General features: G+C 38.6%; 1 protein-coding gene, 1 long non-coding RNA gene and 1 pseudogene across 2 annotated transcripts in view; 1 reads left to right on the top strand and 2 right to left on the bottom strand.

The window, feature by feature from the left end:
* LOC147462503 (uncharacterized) overlaps positions 1 to 20,596 on the top strand; it is a 41,533-nt gene extending 20,937 nt beyond the window's left edge. The window contains exon 2 of the long non-coding RNA XR_015184451.1: positions 20,301 to 20,596. This is a non-coding gene — a long non-coding RNA (uncharacterized LOC147462503). The remainder of the gene's footprint in view (positions 1 to 20,300) is intronic.
* Positions 8,532 to 9,563, bottom strand: LOC147462505 (uncharacterized; annotated as a pseudogene).
* On the bottom strand, positions 9,623 to 11,118 carry LOC147462504 (uncharacterized). The gene has a single exon (XM_086484176.1). It carries the CDS (start codon positions 10,356 to 10,358, stop codon positions 9,630 to 9,632), a length of 729 nt encoding a protein of 242 aa, XP_086340302.1. The 5' UTR covers positions 10,359 to 11,118; the 3' UTR covers positions 9,623 to 9,629.
* Positions 20,597 to 24,779: the final 4,183 nt, after the last annotated feature.

The raw sequence follows: 24,779 nt of genomic DNA, 5'->3' as shown, positions 1-24,779 counted from the left end.
CTTTTATGTCCAATATTCAATAAGTGGTCAAAGGACACTTAATTAGGGCTAATTACTCACCCTAATTAAGTGTAGCATAATCCCACTCCTACATAACTATAAATAGCCGCCCTTGAAAAGACTCAAGGACACACACCTATATTTTCAACTTCATGTTGTTTCTTGATCAATAGTAGAGAAAACCCCAACTCTCCCTCTTTCACATCCTCCCTCCTAACCCTCCTCTTTGGAGGAAGTGCAACTCTATCCTCCACTCTTTCTATTCTACAATCTCTTACTCCATCAACCCAATAAATCATTTGTAGCACCTGAGTAACTTGTAAATACATCATGATCTCTCTCATGGTCATGTTAATGATCATTAAATCATTTTCAAAACTTTTAAGTGTTGCAGTTCGTGATGGTTAGCCAACGTCTAACCTCCCCTTAAAAGGTGTGCGAGAAATCAAGTAAGTGTTCTAGTCTCAATTTACCATTGGTTTGTTGCTCCACACTTATTCAATTGGTCTAAAGAAGTTTCTCACTCCAACTCTCTTTTGCTTCATTACATATGCATGTGGCTACCTCTCATGGTGATTTTTATTTGTGTCACGACATTGCATAGATGGAGATGAGCTCTTTATGCAAAGTGTGTTAGTTTGATGTAAGTGATTTTCTTGTGTGTTTGAGAGGCAAGTCTTGTGCGCATGATTTTTTGATGAGTTCTTGAGAGAGGAGGAGTTTGGATGTATTATGGGTATTCATTTGGGGAGAAGGTGAATGCTATTCTACAAATTGCATATTTCATTTGATGCATGGCATTGTGTTGCATAATCGTTGATGGTGTTCAAGTGTCCAAAGTGTATATAGAGTAAGGGGGTTTTCAAAGTGTGTTGCTTGAGTGGGTGAGTGCAAGTGTTATTTTGATTGGTTTCCTTCTCCACTCCCAAAAGAAGGTGGTGCCCCAAGTAGTGTGCGTACCTCTTTACGAACATTTTGTGAGGGTAGGCCTATTGGTTTGGGTTTAGAGGCCCCATTTCAAAAAGCTCAGGAGGCACTTCTCCCCATTGAGGTAGAGCTCTCAAGCTTGCGCGTTCTTGCAAGAGTGGCAAAAAAACCAAAAGAGGTTCTACATGAAAGGATCTTAGATCTCCAATGACTTGAGCTAGATAGAGAAGAGTCCATTGATCACTACATCATGAAAGCGACAAGCCAAAGGGACAAAATCAACAAGGAGCTCAAGGGGAAAGGATTGAAGGAAGGTATGTTGGTTCTTCGTTATGATAACCAACTTGATACTCGACTTGACAAAAAGCTTTTGCAAAAATGGGACGGACCTTTCATGATAAAAAAAAAGTTTGGGAATGGTAGTTACAGATTAGCAGATTCATCTGAAAAACTCCACAAGACCAGAGTCAATGGATGGAGATTAAAGCCCTACTTTCAACGTATCAATCCGTTGATAGGAAGTCATCTGCCTACATCGTCTAAGCTCCCAATTGGCATGGATCCGTTTGGCTTGGCAAATGCTCATCCTATTTTTAAAGCTTTGATGTGCAAAGAAGAACCAGCATTGGAATCTGAAGATACCCAAGGCAACCCTCCCATCTCCGATTTATGGGATTGAGGTAATGAAAAGCAGGTCTAATGGAGTAAAAGAGTGCATGACACTCCTCTTATTGAAAAAAAAAAGTGGAAAAGGAAAAATGACAAAAAAAGAGAAAAAAAGAGAAGAAAAAGAAGCAACACCGTCCTCCTAAAGATATGAATATCTCTAGGCTTGGGGGAGGGCTAATATGAGTGGCATAAAATGGTAACCGTTTTTTTGCAACATTTTTCAGCCTACTCAATGTCCTCTTCCTCATATGTGTATATATTTTTCTACGATATTAAGTTATCTAGAGTAAATTCCCCCTCTTCGTTTAACCTTTGTGGCGACAGATACATTGTACTCTTCCCAAAAATGTCACCTTAGTTATATATTTATATTACCACCTTTTTCTTTTTTGCTTTGTAAATAAAAGTAAGCATACAATAACCAACTATCTACCCCCAAACTTTCTTACCTCTTGTGAATTAGTAGTAGAAAAATCATATATCCATCTTCCATTCCATATAGATAAATTACCATGGTACCAAAGATTATGGTCCATCTCTACGAGTCTTCTATGCCCCCTACATAGGTGGCCCAATATCTCTTAAGAATATACATATAGTTTTTCTCCTTTCAAAAAGACTCAAATTGTAGATTCTTTTCACAAGAAAATAATATTGGGACCTCCTCTATTTGTTTAAGCATCATACCCTTTTGAAAAAGCATGATTCCCCTTGGATGCATACAAGCAAAGGGCCCATACAAGAAGACTTGGAAGCAAAAGGTTCCCTAGCCTAGTAAGGACCTTCCAAACCAAATTCCTTGGTGCATGGGCGTGAAGAATAGTCCAAATTCATATCAAACATGTTGAGAAGGTCAAATTTTCCTTTTGAAGCATGTCATTCCGAGCTACAGGTAAAAAGTTATGGTCAAAATAGTGTAAATCTGTCAAATTCGCAGCAAAAGGGAACTGTAAATCAAGTAAATCAAGAGGGTGAGATCTTATTTTCCCCCTACTCATCTTCTAGAAGAGAAATGAGTGTTCAAGGTCACTTGCATGTGATGGGACCAACCTAAAGATGCTTTCTAAATGCCAAGACAGACAAGTTGAGATACCCGCAGGAGCCACCCGTAGGGCCTCATTGTGGGGCCCACCTACATTATGCACCCCTATGGAGCCTTTACGGTCTAAAATGATATTTTTGGTGAATAAATAGTCCCTTTTATATCCAATATTCAATGAGTGGTCAAAGGACACTTAATTAGGGCTAATTACTCACCCTAATTAAGTGTAGCATAATCCCACTCCTACACAACTATAAATAGCCCCCCTTGGAGAGACTCAAGGACACACACCTATATTTTCAACTTCATGTTGTTTCTTGATCAATAGTAGAGAAAAACCCAACTCTCCCTCTTTCACATCTTCCCTCCTAACCCTCCTCTTTGGAGGAAGTGGAACTCTATCCTCCACTCTTTCTATTCTACAATCTCTTACTCCATCAACCCAATAAATCATTTGTAGCACCTGAGTAACTTGTAAATACATCATGATATCTCTCATGGTTATGTTAATGATCATTAAATCATCTTCAAAACTTTCAAGTGTCGCAATTCGTGATGGTTAGCCAGCGTCTCTCCTCCCCTTAAAAGGTGTGCGAGAAATCAAGTAAGTGTTCTATTCTCAATTTACCATTGTTTTGTTTCTCCACACTTATTCAATTGGTCTAAAAAAATTTCTCACTCCAACTCTCTTTTTCTTCATTATATATGCATGTGGCTACCTCTCATGGTGATTTTATTTGTGTCACGGCATTGCATAGATGGAGATGAGCTCTCTATGAAAAGTGTGTTAGTTTGATGTAAGTGATTTTCTTGTGTGTTTGAGAGGCAAGTCCACACACAAGTACATCTTGTACTTGTAGGATGTTCTTTTTCAAATATCCTTAGTTGAGACATATTCCACATGTGGCGAATATGAGTCTCTGGGACTGCCACTGGAGCCCCCTATGTCAAATATGTGTGACGACAAAGTCCCTAAGTGCTGGTCACATCTGTTTTCTAGACCACTTTTAGCACGACGTATCAGGAGCAATTTCGTGGTAAAAAATTGTCGGATACTTAGAATGACTAGTTAAGGTACAAGTATTGCTAAAAAACATTACAGATGGTTGTTTATACATGTAGCAAGGCTATAAGCTGTTAATGAAAAAGTTTCATTGTCTGTATCTAGAAGTGATCAAGTTTCAACTTTTATTGTGATTCAAACTTTTCAGAAAGGCTTGCAAAAGATTGCAAACTAAAAGTATTTAGTTTCTTTTCAGAACTATTTACATTCCTTTTATTGTGTGCTAGGCGCATCACATTTTCCATAAGTATTGGCAAACATCATTATGGATATACAAGTTCGGTTAGTTTTTGCTAAATGCATGCACACTAGGTGTTATGGGCCCTAGTGTTTAGCAAGGGCTGATTTGGAATGGCATGCATATTCCACAGATTGTTGCTTATGAAGCATTTTGCACTCTACGTGCACTATCTCTATGAGATTACTTTTGGATACACTAATCACCAATAGAGGTCATGGCTCGGTTTGGGCGTTTGTGGATTTTTTTCAAATTAACCACAATGGTTATTTTGGATATTGTTGATTCTTCACCAATGTTAAACACTAATGTGATTTCCCGTTTACCAGTCATTTGGGACGAGTGTCTGTAAATTGTGAGGAAAACACACCTTAGTACTGTCAGTTATCCAAGGGGATAGGTAGATTACAAAGATTACAAAGAGTAATCTTGTGTTAAAGGATATGCTAAGAGCATATGTTAGCCCAACGCATTTCTAGATAGATGATTTTCTCCCTATTCTAGAATTTGCTTAAAGTATGATTTTTGACTTTGAACACCTCTTGTGGTGGGGTTGGAGATTGTGTCAATACTTTCATACGTCAAGGACTTACCAGGTGTGCTGACAGAGTACGTTGTCACGTAACCTTCATTAGGGATGAGCATGTAACGAACTTTCAAAATACTCAAGCGAGTTGGTGATCATGCCTACAAACTACTACTACCATCACACTCTCGCATTCATCGGGTGTTTCATGTAAGCCGTTTATGCAAGCGATTACATGAGGAAGAAAACGTCGTCGATCAACAGGTTTTGGTTGACTACATTAAACCTCCTATGTTACCGCATGAACCTGAACATGTTATGGATTATCATGAGTTGCGTACATGCCATCATGTACGACAACAAGCCTTAATCAAGTGGAAAGACCGACCTGAAGAAGGTGCCACTTGGGAAAACATTAGTGTTCTTAAGAAGAAGTTTCCCACTTTTGTTTTTGAGGACGAAAACTCTTCTTTAAGGGGGGAGTAATGTCAGGACACGGTTCCTATACCCTAAGAACTAGGCTAGGCAAGGACTACGGCCAAGGGCCGGGCTAGGCAATGGGGATAGGGGATCCGTCTAGGGCAAGGGGCTAGGAGCCCACCTATAAAGGGAGGTTGGGAGGAGGACCCACTAGAGCCTATTTTCCTAGTTTCTTATAAAGGTGGGGCTTGTAAAGTGCTACCAAAGGAGTGTCCAAAATACCCCTTTTTGGTACCACCAATACATGCTTTGGCCCTGCAACCAAGACATCAAAACATACTCTTATGAAATTATTGATGTATTATATCACTATAGTTCTCGTAACTTTAACTTTTGTAGATTCTGTAAGTACAATCTAGTTGTTCGACCACTTATAAGCTTTTTTTCATAGCCTAATCGATGAGCAAGGTGCATTGCTTCCATATGTTTCAAAGTAGTCACAAGGGGTATTTTCTTTTGTATCAACAATTGTGAGATGTTCAATGGCAATGATGGATGACAAGAGGCAATCATTGATGAAGATCCTTGTGATGTAGTTTGTTTGTTACAACAAGAGATGATTGAAGATTGGATAAACTTTCCATTTTGACTATGTGCAATTATGGGTTTAATTGATGTAGATGATGAAACCCCTTCATTATCTGATGTGGTCCATTCATCAATCACAACTTTGAGTTGTTTTTATAATGCATGTCCAAGTTGAACTAGCTCTTTTCTCCATATCGATTGCGCCTGACAACTTCTAGTGGATTTTGGGATCCACTAAACTGAGTTAAGTAGGGTAAGAGTTCATCAATCAAGATTGAGCTTTCATGGTGGACATTGAATGGTTTAGGGTAGATGAAATGTGTCTCCATATGGTTCAAACATCCTTTGTATGGGCTATCATCTATGAGAATGGTGATTTGATGATCACACACATTTCCAAATTCACTCCACACATGCTTTAAAGGCTTGAACATTGCTTCTACTCCCATCTTGTCTGGACTATTTATGGTCTTCAATGGATATCTATGACCCCATACCATGAAAAAGGGATATTTTCTTTTTGTGAAAACCTCCAAACTTTCAGTAATTGACATGACATTTTTTTTCTAGTGCTGTAGATCAAACCCCTACATGGAGCACTACAAATAAGGCTTCAAGAAACTGCATGCATCTAGGCCAAAGTACAACCCATTGCTTGCCCATACTAAAACTTTAAAACTTTGCTGATTTTGCAAAGCAACGATGCAAGAGAAGACCATTGAGATTAAGTATGATGCATAGTTGTCCAGCATGTCTCCTTGAGGACACCTCGGGTGTTCCAATTCACTTGATAGTGACAAACCTATTGTAAAGTCAAGTATATCTCTCTTAGTACAATGCTTGTGTTTTGCACAACACCAAAACAAATCCATCTATTGTTGTCTATGTAAAAGTTTAGAAGATATTGAGTGATCCAAAACACAATCTCAAGGTTTAATCTAGCTATAACTAAGATTAGCACATTGAATTGTAATGGAGTTCATGATATATTATGGTGAAACATGCTTAACTTAGTTCATCCCATAGCTATGTCAAACACAATGTTTCACAACAATAAATCATTACACATTAGCTATAGTTACAACATATATGGCTTGAAGCTATAATTTGCAAGTACAAAATATCTAATTGTCTAGACTTCCTAGCAGATATCACCAAGAATATTTGAATCAACATTTAACTTATGGTCCTTCCATAAGAGTCTTATGAGAAAGTACTTGCACTCTATATATCACACAATCATTCTTAAGAACACCCAAGACCTCTTTGTGCACACTCTAAGCCTATGAATTACCTATTGAATTACATGAAGGTCAAACCCCACAACTCTTTAAGATGCCTATTAAAACCCACCAAGGACAAAATCTAAGCGTACTACACCCAAGGACTCTATGAGTTACCTCTTGATAACCATCAAGGACATAATACTTGACCTTGTGGCTGAAAGTCAGTGCACTCACAAGACCTAAATGAGTTACATTTTGATAACCAAAATGTACAACAAGATTTGAATTTAAAGTCAAAACTCAATCACATCTATGACTATTATGAGTTATCATATTTTAGAGTACAATATGAGAGACACACATAGGGTCTCTACAAGTTTCCACTTGATAGCCACAAGGGTCACCATATTAGACCTTGTGACCAAAAATCTAGATACATGTGATCACACGACCTCTATGGGTTACCTTTTGATAACCACAAGGACCCAATACCTATATGTGTGAACTCTTGAATCATGGCCACAACATAAAAAGATTTTACCTTTTGGCAAAAGCTGCAGGAACACCCAATGTCTCTATGAGTTAAATGCTTAAAGCTTTACAAGTTACCTATATGAACAAAGTCTAGTCACACATAAAAACTCCAGGAGTTATCTCTTGATAACAACAAATTCATAAGATTTGACCTTCTTACCAAATCTAAAGGGAAACATCAACCTCTATGAGATACCTCTTGATAACCACAAACTATGTCATGATATTTGACCATGTGGCCAAAGGTCTAAGCACAAGGAAGGCCTCTAAAATTTACATCTTTAGTGCTAGAAGGCCACAAGATTAGACCTTGTGGCAAAAACTCTAGGAACATTTAAGACATCAATTAGTCACCTCTTGATTTCCACCAAGATAAGAGGACCTCTATAATTTGACCTTATGGAAAAATCTCTAAGCACACCCAAGGACTCTGTAAGTTACCTTTTGATAACCACCAAGATCTGAAGAATTAACTCATGGCCAAAACTTTTTCAAGCTTGATACCTCTATGAGTGACATATTCATGTCACCAAGGTCAAAAAAACTCAATGAGTTACCTCTTGATATCCACAAGGTCATAATATTTGACATTGTGGACAAAACTCTAGGCACATGCAAGGCCTTTATTAGTTACCTCTTGTTAGCCACTCATCAGGATGATAGGAAAGTTGCTTGTTGCTAAGTAATAAGAATTTTCCAACAAAGAACTCAAATAGCACACAATTGTAAATGCTTACACCATACTTTTAATTGTGACAACAAACAGTTGACTAAATGAGACAAAAATGAACCTTAGTAAGCTATAGACATTTCAAATTTGAATTCCATGCATTTTTACTATAAGTGTTGCACTTGTGCATTTATATCTTGAGAGTGATTAAACTTTGACCATGTGGTTAAATGTATAAGCTATGCACCAAAATTTTGAGGTGACTTCATTGAACATTTATGATTAAATCTCCAAGGTACCATACAAACTTCATTGTTATTTTACACTATGCACAATAGCATTTGGTTGTGTTATCATTTTATACTTTGAACATATAGTATACCCCTTACAAAGAAACATTGTTTGGTACTAAAGTAATAATCTTGTGGTCAAATCTTCAAGTGAAAATGTATAGCCTTTATACACACATAGTGTATTTTCAAATTAGATTATGAAGATGAGTGGATGTAGACCACATCTTCAAATGTCAAATAACGTTTGATGTGAAGATAGTTCTACTTACATGATATGGTTCATGACAAGCAATGGAAAATAATTGGGCTCAATAAGTTAATTTTTGCACTAAAAATTCAATTCATTCAATAAAAAATTTCATTTACAAACCAAACAATAAAGAAAGATAAAATCAACCAAGTGATCAATGTAGTTAAAATCATGATTTTATGAGAAGGATATATGTGTTTGTGAGCTATATTTTGCACCTTTCATATCCATTCATATAGGTAGTGCTTAAGATACAAACAATTATCTTTGTGTCTAATACTAACAATAAATAATCATTGCACTATAGTTCTTTCAAATGCAACTGGCAGCAAACATACTAGCATTGCTTTTATAAAGGATCATAAACTATCATATTTCACCGGAAAAAGTCATCCAAGCATTAGCTCTATCTCAAATGTATCCCAAAACATAAACAAAAAATACATTGCATAGATATCAATCTTCTAAGCAAAGTCAAAATAGACACCACCATGTCTTTACTCTAAAAAACTAGAAGACAGAGTTCTTAAACATGTGAAGAGGTCTTTAACTTCTCTTTCATAATTAGGCTTGCCATGTCTTGGCTTGATTCTTCCATGAACTCCTTTGTTACTGGAATGGTAACTGCATCAATGGCAAGAGTAGCACCTTCCTTGAGAACTTTGATGTGGATTGGTTCTCTCATGGGTCCTCCAACAAGATGCCTCAACCTCCCTTTGCTCTTGTGAGTTGCAAAACACTACAATTGTCTTGAGATTATTTGTTAATGCCACCTTGGATGCAAGGCCACATGCAAACACATAAAGACAACCTCATGGTCATCATTAAAATATTTGATTGTAGATTTGATGACCCTTTTTTCCCTTCTCAAGACACTTTTAATAAAGTTTTTGTGCTCATCACCATCTTCTTCAAGGCCCTCCTCTTTCTCCAAGCTCTCACTATCCAAGATCCAAGGCTAGTTTATGTAATATACGTATCAATCTAAGTTAACAAAATTATTCTCCATGGCTACCAACGTCAAAGCCACAAAGGATTCTATAGCTCCAAAACCAAGGCTTTCTAATTTTGGTAAAAGATCAATGCTTCCAACTTGCATGATGTATTTGCAAGGCATTTGCTCAAGAGCATTCTCCAAAGCTGCCCCCTGTTTGCGATTGACAAATGACAATAGTAGAAATTGTTAAGGCTCACTTGTCATCTTAAACAATGTGGATACTACCTTTCCAAACTTGATGAAGTCCCATTTCATGCCCTCAACTCCATGTGCTGCATCTAGGACAACCACTCCAATGGTTAGTGGATCTCTATATGCATTATGCATAAGATCAATTGTTTCAAGGCTACATCCAACAACAGAAACATGCCAAGGCAAGCTTGTTGTTGATTGTAGTGGATTTTTCTTCTTTCCAATTAGAAATCTGACAGTTATATCCTTTGCAACACTTGGCAAGGGCCTTGCATCTGCTCCACGTGCAAGCTTCTTAGACACCCAATCACTCCAAACACCCAAAATATTTGCATAGAATTCATCATTGACACCATAGTCATTTGCAAGATCCTCCCAAGTCTTCACTGCACTTCCATTTTCTTTGTCAAATCCATTGAAGCGAGTGACCAACTCCTCTCTTAAGACCCTATCTTGGTTTATTTGTTTGGAACTTGTCTCCATGTCAATCACGTCTTCTTTGTCCCATTTTCTTATGAGAAAAATGATGCGACCTTCATTGATTTTTTCTTGTAGTGTAAGGAAGTCTGAATCTTTCAATCCCATAAGGCAACAAAATGCAGCAGGTGAAGTATACCTTCCCTTCTTTGGAAAACTATCCTCTTGAGGTAGAATCTCACCCTTTGAATATCTCTTCATAATATCCACCCACCCATCAAATATTTCTTGAGAGCTTACTATCATGTGATAGTCTCGGGATGTACATCCTGCTCCAATGCACTCCACAAATCTCTACAATTACAAGAGAATTAAGGATGAGAACATGATGAGAGATATACATATGAATTTGGTGAAAGCTAAGAAACATTACCATCCATGGAACCCATTGATGCCTTTTCTTGGAAAAACCTTGGCGTGGCTTTGGTGGACACCCAAATGCTATCCATTGATCATGTAGTTGTTGAAGTTGCTCTAGGTAAGGTGCATTCTTCTTGTGGACTTATGATACTCAAATTGTAACTTTTAGAGGCCTGGGTTGTGGCTATGCATTTGGTCTTAGGTTTGTCCACAAGGTCAAATCTTGTCAACTTCATGGCTATAAAGAGGTAAATTATAGAGGCCATAGGTGTTCCTAGAGATTTATTCACAAAGTAAAATTCTAGAGGTCCTCACACCTTTGGGGCTATCATGAGATGACTCATTGAGGTCTTAAGTGTGCCTAGAGTTTTGGCCACATGTCAAATCTTCTGACTTTCTGGTAATATAGATGTAGCTACTACATGCCTTGTTCACGCCTTGACATTTGGCAGCATGGTCAAATGTTATGACATTGTGGTTGTCAAGAGGTAGCTCATCCAGGTTGATGTCTGCCTATGCATTTGGCCACAAGGCTAAATCTTGTGATCTTGGTTGTTATCAAGAGGTATAGCCATAAGTTCAAATCATAGAGGTCCTCTCACCTTAGTGGCTATAATGATGTAAGTCATTGAGGTCTTAAGTGGACCTAGACTTTTGGCCACAAAGTCAAAGCTTGTGACCTTGTGGTATTATACATGTAGCTTCTTTGTGCCTCGACATTTGGCCATGTAGTCAAGTATTATGAGACTATGGTTGTCAAGAGGTAGCTACATTAGCTTTATGTTTCCCTATATATTTGGCCACAACGTCAAATATTGTGAGCAGGTGGTAATCAAGAGACACGTTATAGAAGCATTAAGGTCTAAAGTTGAGTCCTTATAAAACTCAATATGTAACATTTAGAGGCCTTGTTTGTGCCTAAACATTTGGACACATGGTAATAAATTATGACATGGCCATGTGCGAGAAAATTAGCCACAAGTTTAAATCTTGTGATCATGGTGGTAATGAAGAGGTTAGTTAGAGAATCCTTGTGTGTGCTTAAAGATTTACCCACAAGGTCAAATCATAGATTTCCTCTAACCTTGGTGTCTATCATAACATAATTCTTTCAGGTGTTAAGTGTGCCTAGAGTATTGGCCACAAGGTCTAGTCTTGAGACCTTGTGGAACTCAATATGTAACCTCTAGAGTCTTTGTGTGTGCCTAAACATATGGCCACATTGTCAACTATTGACATTGTGTATGAAAGGAGGTAACACATCTAGGTTGATGTTTTCCTATAGATTTGGTCACAAGGTCAAATATTCCATCCTTGTCTCTCAAGACTGAAAAAGGTAGGTTATAGAGGCCTTGTGTGTGTGCATACAAATTTAGCTACGAGGTCAAATTAGAGAGGCTATCTCACCTTGGTGTCTAGCACAAGGTATCTCACTGAGGTATTAAGTGTGCCTAGAGTTTTCACCACACGGTTTACTCCTGAGCCCTTATGAACTCACTATGTAAAATATAGAGGCCTTGTTTGTGCCAAGACATTTGGCCCCTGGGGGATTCACCATGGAGAACTTATCGCACCACGTAAGTTCACGGGAGGGGTTTTTAGAAAGTAACATAAGCGTATAAGTTAGGGGAAGGCCCCCAATAATTTATCTCCCAAGCTTAAAAATAAGGGAGGGGTATATCATATCTATGCGGGAGGGGGGGGGGGGGGGGGGGGGGGGGGCGGTTAAAGTGACCCGGGTTGATTACTTGTAACGATTGGTCACCATTGTGCACTAGAAATCGTATGAATTTTGGTGAAGTTTTTTATCAGGTCACACATCAAATTTTGCATCAAGCCGGTCATAGATAAGGGTTTAGTTGGAGCAAGTCAAAGGTTGCTTTACACCAGCTTTGGATGGGTTAGAATTGGATGAGTAACGAGAGTGCAGGTTGATCAGGCACAGAATTAGAAAGTCAAACTAAGACACATTGAGGGTGCATCTAGTTATCAACATAAGTGGTTCCTTAGTACATTGCCAGATGCTATGCTACACAGTCTTTTACTAGTTTTACTCAGTTACATCATGTGAAACCTAAATTTTATATGTAAGATAGGGGTATGATAGTTTTCTTCATCGATTTTTGTATAAGTGTAGAAAGTGGAGTCATATTCCCTAATATGAGTTGTATATAGAGGGTTTATCAAAGTTCTCCACTCGCAGAGGTGGCTTCCTATTTTTTACATAGAGTGAATCCCTCAGGATTTTTCCACATGGTCAAATATTATGACATTGTGGATGTCATGAGGTAGCTTATTTAGGACGATGTTTGCCTATAGATTTAGCCACAAGGTCAAATCTTATGCCCATGTCTCTCATGATAGAATTTAAGGTTTGGCCACAAGGTCAAATCTTGTGATCTTAGTGGTTATGAAGTAGTAAGTTATTGAGGCCTTAGATGTGTGTAGGGGTTTAGCCACAAGGTCAAAACATAAAGTTACTAAGACCTTGTTTGTGCCTAAACATTTTTCCACATTGTCAAATATTATGACATTGGGGTTTTCAAGAGGTAGCTTATTTAGGTGGATAATTGCCTATAGATTTGGCCACAAGGTCAAATGCTATGATCTTGGTCGTTATAAAGAGGTAAGTTATAGAGTCCTTCTGTGTGCTTGGAGATCTATACACATGATCAAGTCATAGAGTTCCTTTCACCTAGGTGGCTATCATAACATAACTCACTATGGTATTATGTGTGCCTAGAGTTTTGTCCACAAGGTCTAATCTTGAGACCTTAAGGTACTCAAGATGTATCCTCTAGAGTCCTTGTTTGTGCCTAAAAATTTTGCCACATGCTAAAATATTATGACATTGTGGACATTAGGAGGTAACCCTTCTAGGTTGATGTTTATCCTATAGATTGGCCAGAAGGTCAAATCTTGTCATCTTGATGGTCGTCAAGAGATAAGTTATAGGGGCCTTGGGTTTGCTTGGAAATTTAGCAAGGTCAATTCATAAAGCTCATCTCACCTTGTTGGCTGTCATAAGTGGTCTCAATGAGGTATTAAGTGTGCCTAGAGTTTTGTCCACAAGGTCTAATCTTTAGAGCTTGTGGAACTCAAGCTGTAACCTCTACTAGCTTTGTTTGTGTCTAGATATTTGGCAACATGCTCAAATATTATGACATTGTATTTGTAAAGAGGTAGCTCATTGAGGTTAATGTTTATCCCATAGATTTTGCCAAAAGGTCAAATCATAGAGCTCCTCTCACCTTGGTAGCTATCATAAGTTAACTTAGTGAGGTATTAAGTGACGCTAGAGTTTGTGGAACTCAAGATGTAACCTTTGGAGGCCTTGCTTGTGCTTAAATATTTGGCCACATGCTCAAATATTATGGAATTTTGGGTGTTAGGAGGTAGCCCATCTAACTTTATGTTTATGTTTATGTTTATTCTATAGATTTGGACACAAGGTCAAATTTTATGACCTTGGCAATTATCAAGAGCTAAGTTACAAGAGGCTTGGGTTTTCCTAGAAGTTTAGCCACGTGGTCAAATCATAGAGCTCCTCTCACCTTGATAACTATCATAAGTTAGATTAATGAGGTATTAAGTGTGCATAGAGTTTTGGTCACAAGATCTAATCTTGAGGCCTTGTGAAACTTAAGATGTGCCTAAACATTTGGCCACATTGTCAAAAATTCTGACATTGTGGTTATCAAGAGATAGCTCATTCAGGTGTATGTTTGCCTATAGATTTGTCCACAAGGTCAAATGTTGTTATTTTGGTGTTTATAAAGAGGTAAGTTATAGAGTCCTTGTGTATTCTTCGAGATTTAGCCACAAGGTCAAATCATATAGCTCCACTAACCTTGGTAGCTATCATAACATAACTCGCTAGGATATTATGTATGCCTAGAGTTTTGGCCACAAGGTCTAATATTGAGACCATAAGGAACTCAATATATATCCTCTAGAGTCACTGTTTATGCTTATAACATTTGGGCACATGGTCAAATATTATGACATTGTGTGTGTTAGGAGGTAGCCCAACCAAGTTCATGCTATAGATTAAGCTAGAGAGTCAAATCTTGTGATCTTGGTGGTTATCAAGAGCTAAGTTATAGGAGACTTTGGTTTGCCTAAAAAATTAGCCACAAGGTCAAATCATGGAGCTCCTCTCACCTTGGTGGCTATCATTAGTTAGCTCACTAAGGTATTAAGTGTGCCTAGAGTGTTGACCACAAGGTCTAATATCTAGACCTTGTGGTATTGTATATGAAAATCTAGAGGCCTTTTCTGTGCCAATAGTTTTGGCCACAATATCATGAGGTTGTTAATAGGTAGGTTATATATACCTAGGTTGTGCCTATAGTTTTTACCCACAAGATCAAATCATAGATGTTCTCTAATGTTGGTGTCTACCAAATGTAGCTCATAGAGGTCATGGGCTTGTCTATTTGGGCATGGCCATGAAATGCATGAGATAATGGAGCACTGTTGTTTGTTGCAGGCCATTCAAAGGATGAGGCCACAACCTCGTCGTGCATGAAAGGAGGTACTCATTGGTTCGGCCTTGTAGGAGATGGGAGACGGGAGATCCCGAGTGGGATGCAAGCCATAGCTAGGCTAAATACTGAGGGAAGCAAGAGAATGGGGAGACTCAAGGATTGTTGAGATTCCTATTTCGCAAAGCCCAGTAGAGAGAGAATCACTAGTGTGGTAGGATATAGCGGTGAAACAAAGAGTACTCTGCTGTATTAATAGGGGGGAAGCCATAAGCTTTGGGCATTCTAATCCTAATCCAAGATTTCATAGCCACTCTTTTCTAAGCATCCATAGCCACTCTAACCCAAGCTTCCATAGCCACTCTAATCGAAGCATCCATAACCCAAGCCGTAATCTCTTCCATAAGCCATAATTAACCATTTTCCTGGGATCTTTCTCTCTTTCTCTCTCTCTTAAAGTAGCAGGGGAAGAACGAAGGAGAGGAATATTATCAAGACAAGCCTGGCAGACCAAGAAAGGAAACTTAAATCGATTTAAGGAGCTTAGACTCCATAATTAACATTTAATTTAAATAGCGGTACTGTTAATTGTCCACTTTGGATAATCAAGCTTTAGAATCTTCTTCAAGCTGTCAATTTTAAGCATTGTCTACATTAATTGTGTTTGTTGCAACTCTCTTCAGTACACCTCTCACAGCTAGAGGCCCCTCACCTTCTTGACTCACCTTTTGAACACAAATCCCCTGACATTCTTGGTGGTGAACATGATGTGAAACGAGCCGGGGTGGGAGGTCAAGATGGAGATGCCGCAACAGTTGATGCAGTTTATTGAAGATTACAATTCCAATGGATTTGATAAACTCTAGCAGTTGCAGATTTGCCAAAAATGTTGAGATTCGTTCAAGGATGTTTGCAAGAAGTAAAAGCTATGAAGAGGAAAAGGTAAATTGATGATGTAGTAGACATGGTGCTTAATGTTGTATATGAGAAGTATCATGTTTTTCAAAGATATGATCCAAAAGGATTTATTGCATGTTATGAAGCCGAGATGAAGAGCCGTAAATATTCCAAAAAATCGGATGATTGTAGCTTTTGAAGAGGTTTTTAACTCGGATTTTAAAAAGTAGAGTCAAGAACTGGCAGAAGCATATCCCACACGGTGGGACTATTTTGCAAAAGAATTAATTTGCGAAAGCTCAAGGATTCTAGATCTGGAAATAAGGAGATTACCGAACAAAGCTAGATTGTCTTTTGTAAAGGAGAATGGGATGAGATGCAGTTCGTTAACTATGATGAATTTTAGGAACATATTTCTGCAAGGAATAAAGCCAAGGCAAATCCTACTTTGGAAGTAGTAGATTCAACTTCAGAGGACCATCTTTTGAGCGACGCAAAAAAGGTAAACGATGAATTTTAATGCTGAAACAAAATTATATGATTTTTTTTCAAAGATTGCTCACATGGAAGCCACCTCCAATAATGGTCCCAGTGAAAACGTAGACTGTACAACAAAAGGTTCACAAGCTGTTGACATTGACATGGGTTATTCCCAAGGAATTCATGAAGAATATGAGCCTCTACAGGATACTAATGAAACTATAAGCACTATAGCTGAGCAGGACAACATGTTTGCTACAGATCATTGCGTCAATAAAGCCGTTATGTACACAGTAGCTGATGAAGTGACAGAGATTGCGGACCCAACATAGGATGAGCTTGAGAATGCCAATGAGCTTAAGATTGCTACTAACTATATGTTTGCAAATGTTGTTATCACAGAAGAAGATGCCATAATTGATGATTTCTTGACTAGATCTAAAGGAGATGATTTTAACATTATAGAAAAACTTTATGATGTGTGTACCTCTTTAGAGGGGGCTCCAAATGAGCCTTTACAATGCTATGATGGATTGCTAAGTAACATGGATGCAGATGAGGAAGAAGAGGACAACATTGATGAGTTTGAAGATTGTCTAGATCATGTCAATTATTGTGAGAAGGTTATCCATGAAGATTCTACTTCTATGCTTATACAGGGACTGCCAAAGGAGGTAACTCCTACATTTTTTATGAATGGTGAGATTTTGAAGAGTGATTTTTTTGAGGATGCTATGGATAAAGATTTGTAGGCTAAATCTGTTTCCCTCCATGATCAAGCTAATTAAAATTCCAACAGGTAAAAATTCCTTTGATGATATAGGTCCAGAGAGTCTCAAGATTTTTTGTAATGTCTATGAAGCTACAGGGGGTGATGATGCTAAATCATCCTTGATACTTCAAAAAGTGCACAGGGGTTTTCATTTCCTTGGACAGTATGCCAATTATGGTAGGATTTCAATGCTATTTTTCTTAATGATGCTTATGTCAGTGATAGTTTGACTCCCAATAAAAGGGAGCTGATGCTCTTTAAGGCTTGATGGTAATGATCTTAAGTTGCCAAAATTTTATGGGATGTGAGTGTTGCAATATGCTTCAGGTGATTCTCTAGTCTATTGTGGGGCCCATCAATGCTATGTCCTCTTAATGGTATTTGATCTAGGAGATTCTAAGGATCTTCAAAAGGAGGTTCAATATGGATGGCTACTTGTGGATATGCATTTTGATTGCATGCTATTTGATCCATGAATACCATACCTATACTAAAAATATTTGATACTGATTGATATAGGAAATGTATGTTCATGTGGGTATTATGCTGCTCCACTATTGGGGCAATTTCTTATTATCCCATTTGGTCATGGGGTCTATTGAGGTGATACTTCCAGATTTAAGGATATCAATTATTTTCTTGTATAGTAGGTTACTTGGCACTAGTGTTTGTTTTTGGATTTATGCTATGAAGAATGAGTTTTGGGTTCTGTGTTCAGTAATCTTACATGGCTAGCTTCCAATTGACACCTTTGGACTTCACATCTTTTGAGTTGGTCTTCTACCAGAACTTGAAGTAAAGGACTTGACGGTCATTCCATGTGTAGACAGAGTAAGGTATACTTGAGCTTGATACGGTTCCCTAAAGTGATATTGATGGTCAATCTGTGTGCATCATTAGCTGGAGCATTTGAGTATGGCGGATTTCACTAAATAGGTTTTTCATAATTGAGTTCTTTGGAGACAGACATATACGGTTCAAATATTTGTTATGGACAACTACCAAATAATTGAGCTAGACCATTGATGATATGGTTTAAGCCTTATTTTTCTTTACATGTACTTACTAGTTATGTGAGCTTCAGGATGGAAAAGAGCTTTAAGTGCTTATAGCATATGTAGATTGAAGACCGGTTGGCAGAGACCGGAGGCTATGCAAGTTTAGAGGGAGTGGATGTCGTGCGGCTCCACTTCCATGAGGGAAAAGAGCAAAGGGAAGCAAAAAATGTCTATTTGAAGCTTACATATTTATCGAGCAGTGACCACGGCTCAAGAACAAGCAAGGAGATCCAGGAAGTGTATGTTTTATGGTTATGAAGGCCTAAGCATAGAGATTCATGCTTGAAGAAAAGGTTTTTACATGTGAAAAGGCTCTTACGACCTCCAAGGCAACTTGGGTATAGGAAGACATGTGGTCATGGTAAAAAGCAAAGTGTGTGAGAGACTTCACACCTCTGCATGAGGGAGGCCAAAAAAGTCTTAGTCTGTAAAATTTTTGTAAAACATAGCTTTTTGCGAAAATGGCTTGAGGAATGAGGAAAACGGCGTTTTGAGCATTTTTGCGTCTCACGCACATGGGCTTTTTCTGCACCGATTAGAAGATATCTAAGTTTTTGTACTATGCTGTATTGACGGGGAGGAAGCCATAAGCTTTGGGCATTCTAATCCTAATCCAAGCTTCCATAGCCACTCTTTTCCAAGCTTCCATAGCCACTATAATCAAAGCATCCATAACCCAAGCCGAAATCTCTTCCATAAAACATAATTAATCATTTCCTTGGGATCTCTCTCTCCCACTCTCTCTCTCTCTCTCTCTCTCTCTCTCTCTCTCTCTCTCTCTCTCTCTCTCTCTCTCTCTCTCTCTCTCTCTCTCTCTCTCTCTCTCTCTCTCTCTCTCTCTATCTATCTTAAAGCAGCAGGGGAAGAACGAAGGAGATGAATATTATCAAGGCAAGCTTGGCAGACCAAGAAAGGCAGATTAAATCGATGTAAGGAGCTTAAACTCCATAATTAACATTTAATTTAAATAGCGTTGTTAATTGTCCACTTTGGGTAATCAAGCTTCATAATCTTATTCAAACATTGTCAGTTTTAAACATTTTCTACATTAATTGTGTGTGCTGCAACTCTCTTCAGTACACCTCTCACAGCTAGAGGCCCCGCTCCTTCCCGGCTCACCCTCAAACACAAATCCCCCCACAATGCCCAATTGGTCGGACACGTAGCTGGACACCACATTTGTACTCTATTAGTTTTTTGGGCTAGTGTAGTAATACTCTGTGTAAATCTTGATTCCCAGATAGTGGATCAATTCCCTGAGTTGTAATGCTCTAATGATATTTGTAAAGGTCCATGTGAGTCGTCCACCAGCCATTTAGAATGCCCTAGGTATAAAGTTCAATAACTTTAATATGAGAGAAGGCTTATCTTGACAAAAGAAAGAGCTCTGTTGTACGTACGCTCGAGCTACTAAGCTGCTCCAACTTGTAATAAAATTTTCTAATGATTGGGTAATCCGTTTTAAGGTTTGAAACTTGAATTGTGTTCCTCTCTCTTTTCTCTTTCATTTAAGTGTAAGTATTGTCTGTTTTTTTGAGGTTCATGACTATGCGTCTACGAGCCTTAATTGCAAATTTGAGTGCTTAAATCACTATTTCCACCCATACCATGCATAGACGGCCCAAGTTGGAGATACAAAAGGTTATACTGCACAACACAAAGAGCTCAAAGGTGGAATGGATCCCACAGGTATTTAGCAAGGCTCATGGGTCTACATGCAACCGTTCAGTGTTGGTCCTCATGGAGTACAATGTCGAGGCATACTGGAACGCCATTGGAAGTGAAGACTGATGGCTTTCAAAACAAAATTTGGAATGGTGTCCATCACTCAACATGTGTATAGTGTACCTGAGATCCACTTGCAGAGAGCTTCAAACCAATTTGCACCTCATTGTAAGTCTAATGCTAAGTCATCTTATGGATATGTCCTCTTTAATTTGCATGTGTTCATATTTTTTGACAACGGTATTTGTGAACGTATTTTTTTATCCAGCTTACTTGCAAAGCAACCGCTTGAATGCCTCTCGGGTACCTTTATGGTTGTGCATGCTATAGATAAGAACTAATCTATATAACTCAACAATGTATACTAATTTAAAATATAGTAGCTAACACCATATTTGTTGTATTACAGGATGTTATTGTAGTGTATGCTTGGGCTCAACTTGGTTTGGTGTCAAGTGGAAAGTGTGACTTCTCCAATCAGAACCTCATTCTAAACAGTTTGTTTGGTGTGTATACTTGTGGATATGGAGGTCCATGGAGTTATCAATTATGAGACAAGCCTTGCTAAGAGCATAGCAATTTCCTCAGTCTATATTCCATTCAATGTATTTGATCCAGTACATAACATCCCAACCTATTATTGTAGACAAGCTACAAACTTTGTAATGAAACTACTTGAATAGAAAGCACTCTTGTTTCATTACATTTTTGTCCACTCTAGTTAATTTTCAACTATATGATGTTGTGCTTGTGATCAATTTTTGTTTCATCTAATCTTGTATGTGTATTGTGCTTCCTGCCAAATTTTTGGTGCTCATAAGTGAATTGATGAAGTAAATTGATTTTTTGGTAGCAAGTACAATAATGCAATGGTATGCTATTATGTTGTATTTGATATGAGTTTGTGTAAGTTCAACCATAAGCTTGTGTTCTTTGAAATCCCCAAGGAAAACAGAGTATGAAATCAAAATAAAGAAAAGAGAACGAACAAACAAGATAGAGATAGGGATATATATATATATATATATATATATATATATATATATATATATATATATATATATATATATATATATATATATATATTGTAAATACATAGATGGAGGATAAACAGACAGACAGACATATAGATATAGATAAATACATTAATAGATAAATAGATAGATGGATAGATAATTCGATAGATAGATACATAAATACATAGATAGATACACATGCAAATAAAAAACACAAAGATAGATACATAGATAGATAACTAGAGAGAGAGAGAGAGAGAGAGAGAGAGAGACCCTTTTGGAACTCAAGGGCACTGCCCCTTTATTGAGGATACACTTTTATGATGGACAAATGACATGATACATGGATCAAACCCAAGACAAGTTATTCCTTGTATTGATTGCTAATTGAGTATGCATCATGCATACTTTGAGCCATCTGTAGCAGAGAATGAGTATAGAATGCATCATTCACATGGTGAGCCATCTATAGCTATTTGTAGTAGAGGATGAATTTTCTTTTTCTAGATATATCATATGAGCTATAGTTTTGTAAAATGCTTCTTTGGATGGATGTTCATGGTTATCTTGTAGGCCCAAGGCTACCATGCCCAAAACTAAGCAAGCACAAAGAGTAGGAGGCAAGGCAGGGGGTGCATAGGCCTTGGGAGGCCCAAAGAAAGCCTGCCACAAGGGAGCGCATTTGGGCCTTCCATAGGTCTATGGAAGGCCCAAATGCTCTCCCTTGTGGCAGGCTTTCTTTGTGCCTCCCAAGTGGAAGGCTATGGAAGGCCCAAATGCTCTCCCTTGTGGCAGGCTTTCTTTGTGCCTCCCAAGGCCCAAATGCGCTCCCTTGTGGCAGGCTTTCTTTGTGCCTCCCAAGGCCTATGCACCCCCTGCCTTGCAAAATGCTTCTTTGGATGGATGTTCATGGTTATCTTGTAGGCCCAAGGCCACCATGCCCAAAACTAAGCAAGAAAAAAGAGTAGGATGCAAGGCAGGGGGTGCATAGGCCTTCGGAGGCCCAAAAAAAGCCTGCCACAAGGGAGCGCATTTGGGCCTTCCATAGGTCTATGGAAGGCCCAAATGCGCTCCCTTGTGGCAGGATTTCTTTGGGCCTCCCAAGGACTATGCATCCCTTGCCTTGACTTCTATTTGTGCCAGCTTTCTTTGGCATGGTTGACATGGTCCTATAGGATGTTCAAACTTCACTCAACCATGCAATAATAGCTATCTCATACCATGGCACGTTGCAAGCCCCCCTTTGATTTTCAGGATAGTTCCCCATAGTGTGTATGCTCTAGTTTTGGTCTCGAAAGAAAAAGGGGGTGCTTTGCTTGGTTGTACAAGACACTTTTTAGTCTCACAAAGGACTACTAGTGAAATAGAGCTGAAGCAAATGGCCATAACATCCACAAAAAGGAGAGATACAGAGAGAGATAATTGATTCTTAAAGAAGCTACCCATAAAGGAGCCAATATTCTATTAGTACAAAACACTACTCTATATGTTTATGTAAAAAATAATTGATCATACATGGATAGCTAGCTGCAAGCAAAGAGATATTGGGGGGGGGGGGGGGGGGAGAGAGAGAGAGAGAGAGAGAGAGAGAGAGAGAGAGAGAGAGAGAGAGAGATAATAAAGGTTTTCTAAACCCATCCCATGCCTCTTTTCCATCCAATGCATGAATAGGCACCCTTGCCTCCTCTCCTAAACTAACCAACTAGCCCCTACCTTTGAAGCATTGGTTGATATAGTTTTGCATCCTCAAAAATGCTACCATGATGCAATTACATGGCCCATCTTGATGCAGGCTTATGAGTGATGGGTAATCCTCCCCACTAGAATAATTCTCAACATTGGTTCAACACTTTCTATATTAGTTATGAACCCCTAGAATTCACCAAGAATTTACCGTATTCATGTGACACACTTGTATAAGCATCAAACCCCTCAATAAGAATTAAATATTTAAAGAAATTGCTACATGGAAAATAATTTGCAAGATCAAAGATTTCATATATTAAAGCCATAGCGCTTGTTGTTACAAAACCATGTCCATTGTAGACCACCTCAAACATGATTGAGATTACAAAGTAAAAGCTATGTTGATAGCTTTGGGCATTATGGATACATGTTTAGCATGTATAGAGTACATATCTAAATTCTTCAAATGTTGCCTCAAATACACTCAGGTTTGAAACCAATGCCCTTGTGTAAAGTAACATCGCCATTGCTTGGCATACTTGACCTTCCTATGCTTGGGATCCATCTCTATCTCATGGCTATGGAGTTTCCACTTGTGGTGCAGGGGCACCCTTCTGTGTCCTTCCAACTAGAAAGTTTATGATGTGACTCCACCTTACATGAAAAAGAAATATTCTATTCCATAGCTTGCAAGAAGTTGGGTATGCTAAAGTCTTTTCCATAGCTTGTGTGACGGTTGTGTATTAGCGTTGTGGGATGCAATAGAGGCAAAGGTGGATGTGAAGACAACTACATTAGCTTGTAATCATGGTGGGCTTGGTTGATAGGGGAAGTTGAGTATGAGGGAAGAGGTAGGGTCAGGGGAGAGGACGTTGACATTGAAATGGAATATTGAGGAGGTAGTTGCTGTAGATCTTGGCTTACGGTAGACTTGGTATTTTTGAGGGAGGACAGTGAACAATGGAAGAGGGTACATGGATAGAAAGAAGAGAGGAATGTGACAATGAGACGAAGGGTTTAGTAGGTAGATGAAGAGGCAGATCCAGGAGTGTGTGAGAATGAGAGGGAGGGTTTAGCAGGTAGATGGAGAGGGAGATGCAAAATTCTGTAAGAGTGAGAAGGAGGATTTAGCGTTTAGATGAAGAGGGAGATGCAGCAGGTCCTGGCTATGGTGGGCATGGCTACTTTGAGGAAGGGGAGTGAGAGAGACAAAGAGGAGACATGGAGAGAGAGAAAGGGATTTTGGAGGCAAAAAATGATCTTTTGATATTAGAATAGGTTTGGGGTCACTTTTGGGAGGAAATGACTACTTTTGAAAATTTCAATAAATTTCAAATTTTTAGGGTTTATTTTTTGCCGCGTTTTTAAAAAAACATGAAAGGTGGGGTTCTCTTTTTGTACAAGGGTCCCTCTCCCTCTTTATGACACCCCCTTTTCTCTAGGAGATGCTGAAAAGCTAGAGAGAGAAGGTAGCCTCCTAGTCACTACTTACCCCATCTTTTCTAGGCTTGAAGGATAGAAAATGACCTACCAAAATCAAAGGTGCAGAGAGCTAGCGAGAAATGAGGGTTGGAAAGAGGAAGAATAAACATTCATAGAATAAAGTAGCTCCTTAATTATCATCACTCTTCTTGCTTAGCATACATAATACCATAGTAATGAAGATGGACAAGATGGAAAGCTTAAGCATTGAAACATGGCTCTTGGTTATATTTGCATTCGATAGCCAAGAGTGTTGGTGTGGGCTCTCAACTTCTCTACAAGATTGGAGAAGGAGATGGATCTCTTGCACTTTGCAACTCACACAGTGTGTGTGTGTGTGTGTGTGTGTGTGTGTGAGAGAGAGAGAGAGAGAGAGAGAGAGAGAGAGAGAGAGAGAGAGAGAGAGAGAGAGAGAGATTAGGAGAGTATACCCCCCTAGCTAGCCCCCTCCTTGCTTTGGTTGACCCCCTCTTCTAGCACTATCTTGCACTTGATTGGACCTCCGCAAGCCTGACCAATCACATGATTAGTGCATATCAAGCAACAAGGGTAGCCATGGGACAAGTGTCCCCCTTTCCCCTTTGAAAGAGAGAACTTAATTAATGCATAAACAATTAACTAAATTATCCTTGGACCCTTGGGAATCCAACCAATATGATTTAGGCATACCATGAGGGCAACATCAGGAGGAGCTTGACAAGTGT

The sequence above is a fragment of the Adiantum capillus-veneris genome, chromosome 2, assembly GCF_014529385.1.
Source record: "Adiantum capillus-veneris isolate H3 chromosome 2, ASM1452938v2, whole genome shotgun sequence".
Classification (NCBI taxonomy): Eukaryota; Viridiplantae; Streptophyta; class Polypodiopsida; order Polypodiales; family Pteridaceae; genus Adiantum; species Adiantum capillus-veneris.
This window is presented reverse-complemented; position numbering and strand designations above follow the sequence as displayed.

Excerpts from the sequence above, each read along its gene's own strand:
- LOC147462504 (XM_086484176.1), bottom strand. The coding sequence starts at position 10,358 with ATGATAGTAAGCTCTCAAGAAATATTTGATGGGTGGGTGGATATTATG.